The sequence below is a fragment of the Anas platyrhynchos genome, chromosome 8 (genome assembly GCF_047663525.1).
Source record: "Anas platyrhynchos isolate ZD024472 breed Pekin duck chromosome 8, IASCAAS_PekinDuck_T2T, whole genome shotgun sequence".
In the NCBI taxonomy this organism is placed as follows: Eukaryota; Metazoa; Chordata; class Aves; order Anseriformes; family Anatidae; genus Anas; species Anas platyrhynchos.
In genome coordinates this window covers 30670497-30684009 of record NC_092594.1, presented here as the reverse complement: position 1 = coordinate 30684009, position 13513 = coordinate 30670497, and the positions used below count along the sequence as shown (strand labels likewise).

Below are 13513 nucleotides of genomic sequence, written 5' to 3'. Positions count from 1 at the left end.
GGCATCTGAAGCTAACAGAGCTACAGGTGGCAGCTAAAGGATGCTTGGGAGGTTGTCAAGCATTTGCAAAGAACCTGTCTGCTTTTCACTTGTGTATGCCTGCTTAATGGCAGTGTATACCAAGACACATCATGCCATAAATTAAAAAAAAAAAAAAAAGTTACACTAAGGATCTACCATCCTGTACCACAGCCTTCCACACATCAGAAAGTTGTTTTCAGGGTCTTGGGAGTCTCCACACTTAATTTAGACACCTAAAGAGAAGAAAGGAAGGTTCTTTCTCAATGGCTGGACACATACTGTTAGCAGTTTGCCAAGCAGATGAAATTTAGGTGGCAAATTGGTACTTTGCCCCAGAGCTCGACCTTGCAGCAGCTGCTTTCCTGGGTGTGCCTGTGTTTATTTGGATAGGAAGAAGAGCCCAAACCATCTGTCCCTGTGTGTTCCTGCAGCGCTTAGTGCTGAGAGATGAAATGTGGTTGTAATGCCAAGAAAAATAATGTTCCAGGCTTCCTAACACATGATATATGAGGAAATCATGGCAAGAGCCCAGCAAGTGTCGCAGAGTAATGTGAGCTGCCTGGATCCCATCTGACCACACACATCTCCAGAGTGAATTTATATCTGGAAGCATTCAATGCAGCTGTCTTACCAGTATGTTGCAATACTTATTTAATTTACAGGTTGCTCCCACTGCAATATCCCAGTGGGGTTTAGATGAGGACTGCTGGTAGCACCTGATAATGGGTTTGCCCAGAGAGCAGCACGTGTCCTGCGCAGGGATTGTGTTCCCCAGGGATGGGAGCAAGCCACTGTCACTGCTGGATCTGCCAGCCCTGGTGTGCTTGGCAGGGAGCGAGAAGGTGACAGCACCAGGCTGATGTGAGTTATTGAAAGGCCAGGGCTGCTGCTGTTTAGCTGTAGCAATGAAAGAAATCCAAGATCTTTTTAACCAAAATGAATCCTTACCCTGCTGCACCCAGCAGAGCCCCTTAATGAACTCTTGATAAATTAGTTATCTGAAGGTCTGAATCAGGCAGCGCAAGGTCAGCTTATCATCTTTGCAATTACCCTTTTGGCAGGAAGTAGAGAAGGATTAAAAAATGAAGTAACCTCTCTGCATCTAGTATCTAACTGTCTTTATCGGTCTGGGTTGCACATCCCATGTGACCAGATCTTTTCTTTACTCTCAAGTGTCTTAATATCTAGCAGAGGAAAGGTAACTGGCAGGAGAGACACCCTCAGAAATGGCATTTGGGAACGATCTGGCACCAGGACTGAGTTGTCCCAGCAGCCTCAGCCTGAGTGTCCAGTTCCAAAGCAGAGCAGCCACTGAAGATGTGGGATGCAGGTTATGGGATGAGGGATGTGGGATGTAGGATGGTGTGGGAAGCTGTAAAGGCCTTGGATCTGTGCAAGCACTGCTCTGCTAAAACATGATTGTTTTATCAGCATTATTCTCATCCTAAATCCAACACACAGCGCCATAGCAGCTACTAGGAGGAAAATTAACTCTAGCCCAGCTGAAACCAGGACACCATGCCAAGAAGCAATGGGCACAAGGCAGGGAGAAGGGTAGCAATGCTGCAGAATAACTTTCCTATTGCTCTTCAGATATGGAGAAGCAGATTTTTAGTGAGTCCTAAAAGTCCCGAGTGACTGAACAGGGCGAAGGCAGGAGCAGCCCAGCCACGAACATGTATGTCAGCTGGGAATGCAGCAGAGCAGCCTTTCCTCTACCCCCAGCCCATGCCCAAAAGACAGGCAGACCAGAGCTGTCCTGCTGCGGCCCTACATCACAGCACATCCATTGCTCTCTTTGGCCATCTGGGTTCTGCTGCAAAAATGGTGACCTGCTCTTAAAAGCTCTGAAAATGGGGATTTCCAAGCAACCTACATCAGTGCTCAAGAAACTTCACAGATTGCTTTGTGATATGTAATCTGTGTGTACACAAGTGCAGTTTAGCAGAGGACATTTATTTATGTGAGGACCATTGTGACAAGGTCCTGTGATCTGATCCCCATTTACCTACTCCCATTCAGCGGGTGCACTCTGAGTTCAGCCTCGTGCTCTTGCTAATCTGATGTTCTTGCTTTCATTTTTCACTTTTGCATGCCAAGGTTCACCCACATGATGGTATTTTTTTTAAATCTTATCATGAAATAAAACTGAATCCAATAAAGAGATGTATGTTGTTTGCTTCTGGTGACCAGCTATTTTGATTAAAAAAATCTCATATTACACGTGAGAATATGAAGGCAAGGTATATCTTGGAGTAAATGTAGTTGCCTTCATGCTTGAATATGGTTGAAGGGCAATGTCTTTTTTCATCTAGTAAACGGAGATGGAAGGGAAAATTTTAGAGAAATATTATATAAGTATCCAAGTTTGGTGTCTGTGTTGATTACAACAGCTGGATATTATTGATTCATGTTACCTTTATAGTCCTCCATGTCTTCAAAATACCTTTTTGGAGAGGCTGCAGCCCCATCAGTCGTTTCCCTTCATAATTTTGTGCAGTACCTATGCCCGCTCTTCTGCTTTGTGTGTCCTTACAGAGCCACATCCTGATCATTTGATCAGTTTTTCCAACTTATCAAGGTGATTCTGAATCCTAATACCACATCTGTTTTCTGAACTACTGGGAGAAATCTTGTTTTAGTCACTTTGGCAGTTTTTGCAATGGAGGTGGTTTATTCTGTGGGGCCCATGGGAGGAGACTGTGGGGCGGCTGGTGTGACCGAGCTGGTGAGCATCAGCAATACAAACCAAAGCAGTGGCTGGTAGAGGAATTACTGGTTTATTAATGCAAAAATTACAGCATATTCTGCAGTTTGAGCAGAACTTTGTGGCCCAAACTATAGTCAGTGCATTGAGTGTAATCAGGCATTGAGCAGGAAAAGAGAGGCGAGGTCTGCCCCAAGCTGACCTGCAGGCACTGGGGAGGTGCGGGCACCGAGGTGACCATGGGGACACATTCAGCTGCTGGCAGCAGCGCAGGAACGAGGAATCCTCATCCCCAAAGCCTGCTGTGCACCTTTTGTCCCAAGGAAGCATTGTTTCCTTCTCCACTCGGTCCCTCCTGCTGCCTCTCGGGCCATTTCCCAGCATCAGTGGATTTTCTTTAAGTGCAGGTGAATGCCGTTCTTGGAGCGAAGGATGATCTGAGGTATCTTCAAGGGGGGATTGGTTGGGTCGGGGGACAGCTCGAAGCGGAGCAGGGTCAGGGCCAGGGCCACTTTCAACTCGTTCATGGCAAACTGCTGTCCGATGCAGTTCCTGGGATAAAGCAGCTCAGCTCAGCCTCCAGGCACAGCAAGCACCCAGGGGATGTGAGCAGGGGGGACCAGGGAGAGGGTCCCCTGGCACAGGCTCCATTGGGCTGAGCCGTCCCCAGGGATACACGTTTCCTCTCCCCACTTCTCTTCCAAAGTCCAGTACTTTACCTGATTCCAGCAGCAAAAGGCAGAAAGGCATGAGAGTGCCTGCCAGACGTGTTCTCTGGAGAAAACCGCAAAGGGTCGAACACCTGGATATGGAGTTGAGACAGCAAGAAAAGAAGCGGTTATTTAAGGAGGAAAGGTACTGACTGGTATCCTCAGAAATGCTACACCCCATAATTTCTGAACAACCCCTTTGGAGAGGGGATGCATTTCAAGGTGGACTGACACTCATCCACCAGACCCCGCTGGCTTCCATGGAGCCGTGTAATGGTGTTGCCAAGACAAATCAAACACAGCAACGATTACAGCCGAATTCACCACCTAGAAGCTGAGCAAAACCATCTTTTTGTCTGTTAATGCGAGAAGCTTTGTCTTGCTGGTGGTGCAACACCCTGTGAAGAGGTGCTAACGCTGCTGTGGGATGACCACCAGAGCCTGAAACACCCGAAACACCACCGGAAACACGGCAGCTGCTTCTCAGCATCCCAAAGATGCTGAGAAAAGATGTGCTGCAGCAAGAGGGCCCTGCTGTCCTAACACACAGAGCAGGAGTTCAAAGAGGTGCAGCATAGGGTGGAAAAGTTATTAGAAAGGCACTCCAAGACTTACCAAAGGATCTTTCCATACCATGGGGTTTCGGTGAATGGCATAAATGCTAATCGCGACAACGCAGCCTGTAAAGCAGTCCAGGAGAAGAAAAAGGGCTCAGAGGAAAAAACCAAATGATTTTGCTGCTGTGATGTCAAGCGGACAAGGGACACACAAACCTTCTGGCAGGGTGCGTCCGTCGTGGAAGGTGATGGGTTTGTTGAGCTGCCGGGACACACCGGGGACTGGCGGGTAAAGGCGAAGGCTCTCCTTGATGCACATGGTGCTGTAAGTCATCTTCCCCAGGTCCTCCCTGCAGAGACAGGGAAATTAGAGCCACTCACTCCCTCCCACTGCCCCCTTGAAATGGACGGGGTGCACAGAGGGAGCCACAGCATCCAGCCATGGGCTGCTGCAAGCTGGGGACTCCATCACCTCTGAACAACTTTATCCTTTCAGCAAGGTTAAGCACAACGTGACAGTAGGACACAAAAAGCCACGACTACAACGTCAGCAACATGAAAAATTGGTCCCTTAGCATTCCAGCTTTCAGGACGTGAAGACAATGCTTGCTTAGGAATGACCATAATGGGGAAAAAGTCACCAGAGGGGGAAATGGTCAGCCTTACCACTGAAGTGTCTCCCGGTCGCCCAGGATGCCCTGGATCTCCTCCCTGCAGCGCGCCTGGTGCTCGGGGTGCAGTGCCAGGCAGTACAAGAGCCAGGAGATCCCGCTGGCCGTCGTGTCGTGCCCCTCGAACATGAACGTGTCCACCTCAGCACGCAGGTCCTCATCAGACAGGCTAGCTCCATTCTCGTCCTAGCAGCCCAGAGAGAGCTTCAGTGGCCCCAGCTAACCCAGGAGGGGACACTGCAATCTTTATCAGGGCCCTTATCAGACTGTATCAGGGCCCCTTTTCATTTGTAAATCCCTTTGTCCCCTTTATATTAAGACTGTGAAATCCCTCTCGGGGTTGAGCTCCCCAGCAGGCCCTACCAACATCTCAGTGGCTGAGCGCTGGGTCACCTCAGTCCCTCCTCAGCTGGGCAGGACCAGGTATGATGTTTTTGACTGATCTAATGGCTCATGTGGCCCTGAGTACCTCTGGGGGTTTGTGGCACCCCCACAGGGGCTGGATTTTGCACTTCATGGCCTTGCCTGCTGCTGAGTGTCCTCCTTGGCCAAGATGAGCCATGCACCCATCAGCACCCACCTTGGCACAGAGCAGAATGTCCAGGAAGTCCAAATGCCTCTTCTTCTGGATCTTCTCAAATTCCTGTTCATCTTTAAGGGACTCCTTCCGCTCGTGGATCACCTTGTCTGGGTAAGGAAGAGTGGAAGGTTCAGCAGGGGCAGGAGATGCTGAGCCTGGAAATCACCTTCTGAATGTAAAGCTCGCTTGAGGGGATGTCTCCTACCAGTTCATGATGCATTTGGCACATGTATTTCTGCATCCCTGACAGTTTTGGTTTTTTTAGGAGCATGACAACAAATGACATACGCATTGCCATCAACCACAGTAGCAGATCATTTTCTGCACAATTTGTTGCCCATGACAGACCCCCTGGTCTGTCCTACCCACCCCTCCCACACTGAAATCATGCCTGGCCTGGAGAAGAAAATCATTCCTGCCAGCAGTGTTGCCCGCAGTGCTCATCTCGCCAGTCATATAACAGGAGTGTTCCCAGAGGAGAACCCCTCTGAGCCCTCTGTTAGCCCAGTTTAATAACCCAGGAGCTGTCAGACCCCTTGCTTCATGCCCAACATGAGCCATTGCTGCAAGCTGCTGCTCTCTGTGGATGCTCGCAGGATTGGTACATGGGCAAGGAGGTAACTCACCCAGGCTCTCATAGGAGTACCTAATTCTCAGCTCTGGATGGGTTTCTTTGGGCCAGAGGCTGCAGCAGTGCCAGATGATGTGACAGATGCAGAGCCTGGACCATGCCTGCTCCCTGGAAAGCTCTTCCAGCCACCACGAAAGCTTTGGGAGCTGATAAAGACAGGGCATACCTGTGTGGTCGTGAGCGAGCTGGCAGACCTTCCTGAACCGGAACCCGTGGGGGCTGAGCCAGTAAATGAAGTCGTTGTGGTAGGGGAAGATGCGGAGCCGCTGGTGCACCATCTGGCACAGGTCGTAGACAGCCTGGATGTAGGTGTTTTTCCTGGGGAGAGGGGAAGAGAATTACAGCACTGCATGAGCTGGGACAGGCAATAATACCAGCCTGAAGCCCTTGCCAACCACAGCCTCCCTGGGGTTCCTGAGCAGTGACTAACCAAGTATTTAAGGCATAATGGCACGAGAAAGACTTCTTTAAACCCTTTAGAAGGCTGCTGCACTTCTACTTAGCAAGTGCTTGCCCAAGTGACTTGAGTCTGAGTGGTCAAAGTGGATCTGGGAGCATCACAACAAGCAATTTGCCTGCTTCCATTCTGAGCTGCTTTCCACCAGGCCTTGTGGCAGCCAGCACTGACCTGTTGGTCTGGCAGTTGCTGTTATAGCTGAAGGCACATTTCATGATGCTGTCAAGAGTCATCAAGCTGACATGCTCAAAGAGCTCCACTGGTTTCCCATCAGTGGCCAGCTTTTCCCATTTATCCTAGGGGGTGAAGGAGACAAGAATGAGAAGACAAGGGGCAGTCCTGCAAGGTCTGCACTCAGCCTCCCATTAGGCGAGTGCTTGGTCTTGGGTATGTCCCAGAGGAACGGAAAAGAGAAAAACTGCTGTCAGAATCCCAGCAAGGGAAAGCCAGCACCTGGCCTGATTTGTCTCAAGCCACTACCCACGAAACTGGTGGACCCAAAAGCTGAGAAAAGGAGGAGAGAGGAGCACCCGAGCATTCAGCATGAAACCAGGCTGGGAAATAGGGCTTGCATATACAGCTTTATGTCTTTGGTAAAGATTGCCACCTTGTGGCATGGCCTGACACGGCACTTTGCACCGTCTGGAAGTGCGAAAACTGCACAAACTGCACCAATGTGCATTGCAAAAGCCTTCGTGGCTCTGCAGCCCCTGAGCCCTGGCTGCTCCCTGGGCTGGCAGGAGGGAGGACAGCAGGGAGCTGCACAGAGCTGCTGGGGGAGAGCTGGGCAAAGCCCTTGAGCTGCTCTAGGGAGACTGGGTAGAGGGGGATGAGAAGGAGCACCCAGAGCTGCACCAGATCCTGCCCGTCCAGGGGCAGCTGTGCACAAAGCTTCCAAGCCCTCACCTCTAACCCACCCTGGTTTCCATCATGCCCAGCACTGAGGGGTGAAAGGACACTGCATCTCCGTGCATTGGGCAAGCCAGGGGCTGCAGTCCGGCCGAGGGTAGGATGACAAATGACAGCCTTTAACCTCAGGTCACGGTGTAGCTATGCCCCAACCATTATATTTTAGGGATTTGTTGTGAAATTTTATTTACTTTGGTTTTTCATTTACAAAAGTGCCTTCGGCATCATCCCTACCAGCATCACGTTGGTAGACTCTGCCATCAGGGCTACGTAAGGCTTCAGCACGTCGTAATGAAACCCCGGCGTCAGGAGCTTTCGATGTTGGTGCCATTTTGGCCCGTGTAAGATCAGCAACCCTTTCCCTGGGGAAACACAGGCAGCGCATGTTTCCATAGGCACAAGCAGAACGATTTCACCTGTCTATGAACACAGCCCAGCTAAAGGTGCTAGAAAATAATAATTTCAGAAAGCTTTTTGCCATAACTGCATCAAGGAACAAGTGCAATGCTGCTTATTTATAATGTGTTCTTGGCTAACTTTAGGGTCATTCCTGGAAGGCAAAGTCCTGGGAATACTTACCAATCCACGGGGTGAGGTGTTTATAGCTGATGTTATCCTTGGGATCTGTGAAAAAAAAAAAAGAAAAAAAAGAGAGAGAAAAAAGAAAGAAAGAGAAAAGAAAATGGTAAACATTTCACCAGCATCAATCTACCAGTTCACACCTGAAGGCTGGCCCTGCAGTATTACTTCGGGTTTGGTGTGAGACAGAAGTGGTGGCAGCCTTGCAGCACTGGTCGCTATTCCATGCCAAAATAACACTGTTGGGCCCAGTTGTGAAAAAATGTATAAAAGCAGATGCTCGGAGTGGAATAAACAAGAATATTGGTCGTCCAAAGTCGAATGGATATGCTGTAGGATAAATGATTAACCCTCCCAGACAGCGCTGTCTAGCACCTCTCTGGATGCACCAAACCAACAGCTCCGCACGGTGACTGTGGGTCTGAGCCAACATCAAAGCTCCAAGTTGTCTTCTTGCTGTGATCAGGCACCAAGAAGATGACTTTTCAAGGAGCACTTGAGGAAGTTAGATATGTTGGCATGTTTCAGGTAGTTTTGAGGGCCCCTGGTCCCTTGCAGCCCTCGGTGGGCCATGCGGCTCTGTGCCTGGAGCATGCAGGACAGGGCACACAGGAGCCAAATATCTCCATGCCTTTGGATGATTTCTGCAAGGCAAGTTATTTGTGAAACCCTGCCTTGCTGTGAATTGTCATCCTGGCAGGGGACAGCTGCAGTCCGTGACTGCTCCCCACAGGGGGATGCATGGTCTCTTACCTCCTCTGGCAAACAGGGCCTTGGCATAGTCGGGGTCGGTGACAACCAGGAATGCCGAGAAGCTCCCAAACCAGAGAGGGTGAGCATACAGGTACTTCTGTGACCACACCTCTACTTTGTCCAGCGCCTCTTCCTCTTTGAGAAACTGCAGTTGTGGAAAAGTGAAAAGAGAAAGAATGCTCAGATTCAGTTAAAAAAAATAAAATCTCCTAAGCCACTGTCTTAAAAAGCTCATGGTTTTCCTGCACCACAAAACCATCACCAGCAAGGGGTGGTTCTCCCTCCAGGCTTCCCTAGCATGAGAAGCAGTCATGCTTGTTACTTTTGAACATCATATAAAGTAATTCTTCCTTATCAATTAATTCTAGGCAGGTGTGTGCTGCCTATCTGCACATGCGTGTTCGGTGCTCTTTTTTCACAGCCACTCCAAAGAACTCACATTTACCCCAGAAAAGACTCTGAGGAGCAACACGTGAACACCATCACCAATAGCAGTGACACTGGATGGTTCATTCTTTCAAAGTGATCATTATTTTATTGCTTTTACAGCCGACCATGTTGTATATTAAACAGGCAATAACCAATGAACTGGTTAGATGGCTTGGTGGAAATATGCGGAGTCGCAGGCAGGGAAGAAAAGGTCACAGAAGCAAAAACATGCACAAGTTTCTTTAACAAAAGCTGCTCTGACAATCTTGCCACTCCACCCACACACCTAGTCCAGCTGTGACACTGCACAGAGGGAAGGGATTTGGTGAGCTAGGGCTGAACCAGCAGCTGCTGCATTGACCAAGCTGAAAGTTTAATTACACTTGCCGTGCAATGAATTTGATATGGTGTAGCAATTAGCCACAATGTCACGTTATTTACTGAGTCGAGGGAATGTTTGCTCGATTACTTTAGTGCTGACTTATCGTGGCTTTTCGTGCGTCGAGCGTTTCTCAGGCCGTGGTGGTTGGTGCTCGGTTAGCCACCCACCCGGCCTCGCCCTGGGGAGACACAGCGGGTGTCTGCTCCATGGGGCCAGCCCCAGCTCAGGATTTAGGACTTACTAAAGAGAATCACACATTTCTCCAAGTTCAGGGGGCCAGTTTTCCTCCTAAAGGCAGCAGTCCTCCCCAGCACCCACCTGCCAGCCTATACCTTAGGAAACGTCAGCAGAAAGGGGACTTGGCACGGTGCCTTCAGACACCTGAGCAAGTGACAGTCCCTCGGACACAGCTGCTTGGGTTTCCTCCTGTCGTGCAATCAGAGAAAGCATAAACATGCTGGCAGTAACTGGGACAGCAGTTAGCCTCGCTGTGCTCAGCTTTCCAGGGGTGGCAGAAGTCCTAACGCCACAAGTCTTTGCACCTAGCCTTTTGTCTGGAGCATCAGCACCCAGTTTGATCCATGCTACTGAGACAAATCCTTGCGCTGGCAGAGAGCAGAGCGAGTTCTGTGAAAGGAGAGATTGCCCCCAAGGTGAACCACCTCTGCCTGTCGTGCAGAGGGGGTTAAAGTCCTGCATGTTGCAGAGGAACATCAACCATCAGCTCCTGCTTCCTAACCAGGGCTCCAGATATGAGGAATGCATTTAGTGTGTGTTTTTTTTTGTTTGTTTTAAAAAAAACAAACACACAACAACACTTCTATTTCTTCCTCCCTTGGGTGCTTTAAAAGACAAGTATAACCCCTGCTTGGTTCTGAGGAAGAAAGGTAATAGCCCGATCTCACGCCGAAATGCAAGACTTGGAATGGATCCAACCTTAAAAGCATCTGGGAAGAGGCGCCTAAAGGCATTTTTAATGATCACACACTGATAGCGAATGGAGCACAGGAAACGCAGGAGCTGAAATCTGACCACTGCGCTGCACTAACACAGCTTAGTCAAAAATAGGCTTGCTCTCCTCCATCGGGTGCTAAAACAGGCGAGATGCACACAGAAAGCTGCCGAGGGACTGACATTCTTCCTGGACCGTGGTCAGCTCCCCCGAGGTTCCCAAAAATTGTGACTGGAAGTGCAGCCAGGGCCTGGCACTCTGGGTTTTCACCAGGTCATGCCACTTCAGCGAGACAGAAGGGCTCTGTGCCACCTCTCCTGACACTAATTTCCACCGAGTGACTTGGATAAGCAGAGGCTAACACCTGAGAACGCTTTAAAACAAAGAGTGATGCATTCCCAGGAGAACTATCTGAGGCACCACAAATATATCTGAGATACTGACCTGAACCAAAGCTGGCACTTCATTACTTTAAATCGATGGAATAGGAAGTCTCGGTGTTCTCCCTGAATGCAGCTGCCAGACATCCCGTTAGCTCCTCCTCTAGGTGCACATGGATTTTGTACTCAGCATATGCCTAGGGCATTTACAGCTTCCTCGCTGGCTCAGCGAACTGTTGTTTTTTCGTGAATTTAGCAGCACTTAACCAGTAAAACTACCAGTAATTCTTCCTCAACAAAGCAGAAGCTTGTCAAAGGTAAGAGGTTACTTTAGTCAAAGGTAAAGTTGACCTGTGAACAACCTAGCAATGACGGGAGAGAGTGATCGGCACCAGGGAGTCAAGTCCCATCTCCGTATAAATTGACACAGCCGAGAAACTGGTGAACACACTTCATTAACTGCAGTTTTAAAGTCTAATTGGCAGCACAACAAAACCCCGAACTGGCCTGTCCTCACATTCACGTTGCCAAAAGCCGAACTGTCCTGTCCAGCACAGCAAAACTGGGGCTCTGCGGCGCGGACGTCGTCTCTTGGAGGTCCTGCCTCCAGCAGAACTTCTCCACCCCTATTTTTGGGGTGTCGGTTATTTTTGGGGTGCCATAGGTTTGGTCAGGGTGGGGAATCAGCAGAGGCCAGGAGAGGTCAGGGTGATTTTCAAAATGCAGAATCGCAGAACAGGCTGGGGTGGAGGGGACCTTAAAGACCACCAGCTTCCAGCCCCCTGCCACGGGCAGGGATGCCACCCACCAGATCCATTTCCCCAAATCCCCATCCAGCCTGGCCCTGAAGACTTCCAGCGGGCATTAAAAAGCTCTTCCACCTCCTCGTGAATTAAAAACCTTTCCACACGGGGCAGCCCCCCTGCACCGCACAGAGCTGCCGGGGAGCCCAACACGCTCGCACGCTGATCCGTGCCAGCAAGCACGCATTTTGGGATTAGTCACGCAAGCCACAGGCGCTTATAACGGGACTTTTTGTGCCCACGGGCGTGTTCAGCCGTGGCTTTAATTCTTCCTTAGGAAGACACATCGCATTAATGCCTCCTTCCCCCCCAGCCAGCCGCCTCCTGCATCCCCCCGCGTTTTGCAGGCATCGCAGCGTGCGGCTCTCCCCAGCACCTCTCCCCACGCGTGTCCCCTCGTCCCCACGCGGGGTCACCTCCCTGCTGCCCCCCTTCCTCCCCTGTCACCCCTAATCCCCCCGGGGGACCGTCTCCCACCCGCATTTTCCCCCCCCACACACACACACCTCGTGGACGTGGCCGAGCAGCCAGTGCGTGGGGTGCCCGGGGAAGGCGGCCAGAGCCCGGAGCAGCTCCCTCCGCCGGTGGTAGAGCTGGATGGCCTTCAGCAGCACGCAGCTCAAGCAGAAAACCCCGGCCAAGTGCAGCAGCCGGGCCACATCCACGCCCAGCCAGGTCGCCTTCATCACCCTCCGCCCCGAAAGCCGAGCTAAGCCGCGGCTCCGGGCGGCTACCGGCGTCCTTGTCCCCACCGGCAGCCAATGCAGGGCGGGGAGGCAGGGCCGGGAGACCGAGTGGAGGCCAAATCACGGCACAGCTTGTTGGAAACGGAGCTGCCAGCCCCGGGAGATGCCGCCCGCCCTGAGTCTTTCCCCCCCACCCCCCCCCGGTACCGGCGGCGAGCCCCGCGCTGGGCTAGGGGGCAGCGGGGCTGCGGGGGGCCCGCGGGTGCGGGGGGGCTGCGGAGGCATAAAATAAAGGGATGCGGGGCTAAATGTCCAAGAGTAATCGGTTTTGTGCCAGGGGAATGCAGGGTGTGTGTCTGGGAAAAATTGGGGTTGGGGGGATTCAGGGTTTCGCTCCGCAGAGATGCTCTTAAGTGCTGTGTGAGCAGAGCACTTCGCACTGTGAAGGTACAGCTTAAAGCTGGCTGGGACAAAATCTGAAGATGTGGCCACCACGGTGAGCTAGGAGTCTGGCCACGGGACTGGTACTGGGCATAAAACAGCCCCCAAAAGCCCCAAGCTGAGGGATGTGTGAGGCTGGGTGGCCGGGTATTACCCACAACAAGGGGCTCGGGGACTGGTGTAGCCAGGTTGTGGGGACAGAAAGTGTGTCCCTTCATGGGGACAACCCCATGGCACTGGGTGCTGGCTGGAGGATGCACAGGAGGTGTTTGGGGAGCCCCAGGCTCTCCTGTGCCATACACCACACAGTGTTGGGCATGGTGAAGACCACGGAGCTGCTCCTGAGGGCTTGTAGGGGCAGGCTCGAGGAAGCCAGCACACACTGAGGGGACATGAGGTCTTTCCTTGCCCCAGGGCCCTCAGACATCTCCCTGCCTCCCTGCTGTGCGTGGATGAGGCTTAGGTTGGAAATGAGGAGACATTTCTCCTCACAAAGAGCAGTCAGGCACTGGGACGGGTTGCCCATAGAAATGGTGGAGTCACCATCCCTGGGGGTGTTCAAGGCAAGGTTGGACGTGGTGCTTGGGGACATGGTTAGTGGGTGACACTGGTGGTAGGGGATGGCTGGGCCAGGTGATCTTGGAGGGCTTTTCCAACCCTAATGGTTCTGTGGCAGGTGTCACTGTCGGACTGGGGCTGCAGATGGGTTTAGTGCTTTGAAACTGGGCCTGAGGCCAGGTGCGAGCTGCAGAAGGAGCCATGGCGATGCCACATGGTTTGTGCCCTTCGATTAAACCTTTTTTAATCACCTCCTCAACCGTGCCCGTGTCCTAAACCACTTTTATCCATCTCAGTTGCTTCTCAG

The 13513-nt window shown here is 51.4% G+C and overlaps 1 protein-coding gene across 1 annotated transcript; it reads right to left on the bottom strand.

Moving 5' to 3' along the window:
* Positions 1–2782: 2782 nt before the first annotated feature.
* Positions 2783–12302, bottom strand: CYP4B1 (cytochrome P450 family 4 subfamily B member 1). The gene is made up of 12 exons (XM_013106764.4): positions 12028–12302; positions 8576–8720; positions 7823–7867; positions 7478–7605; positions 6506–6630; positions 6044–6195; positions 5247–5353; positions 4662–4852; positions 4212–4345; positions 4054–4118; positions 3448–3530; positions 2783–3280 (listed from the first exon to the last, which is right to left on the bottom strand). The coding sequence occupies exons 1-12, from the start codon at positions 12205–12207 to the stop codon at positions 3112–3114; spliced, it is 1524 nt and encodes a 507-aa protein (XP_012962218.3). The 5' UTR covers positions 12208–12302; the 3' UTR covers positions 2783–3111.
* Positions 12303–13513: the final 1211 nt, after the last annotated feature.

What these genes read in the sequence shown, in the direction of transcription:
- CYP4B1 (XM_013106764.4), bottom strand. Translation starts at nt 12,207, where the DNA reads ATGAAGGCGACCTGGCTGGGCGTGGATGTGGCCCGGCTGCTGCACTTG. An exon ending in ACATTCTGCTCTGTGCCAAG is followed by an intron (nt 4,853 to 5,246) that starts GTGGGTGCTGAT and finishes CTGGGCTGCTAG; the next exon opens with GACGAGAATGGAGCTAGCCT. An exon ending in GACCGGGAGACACTTCAGTG is followed by an intron (nt 4,346 to 4,661) that starts GTAAGGCTGACC and finishes CTGTCTCTGCAG; the next exon opens with GGAGGACCTGGGGAAGATGA.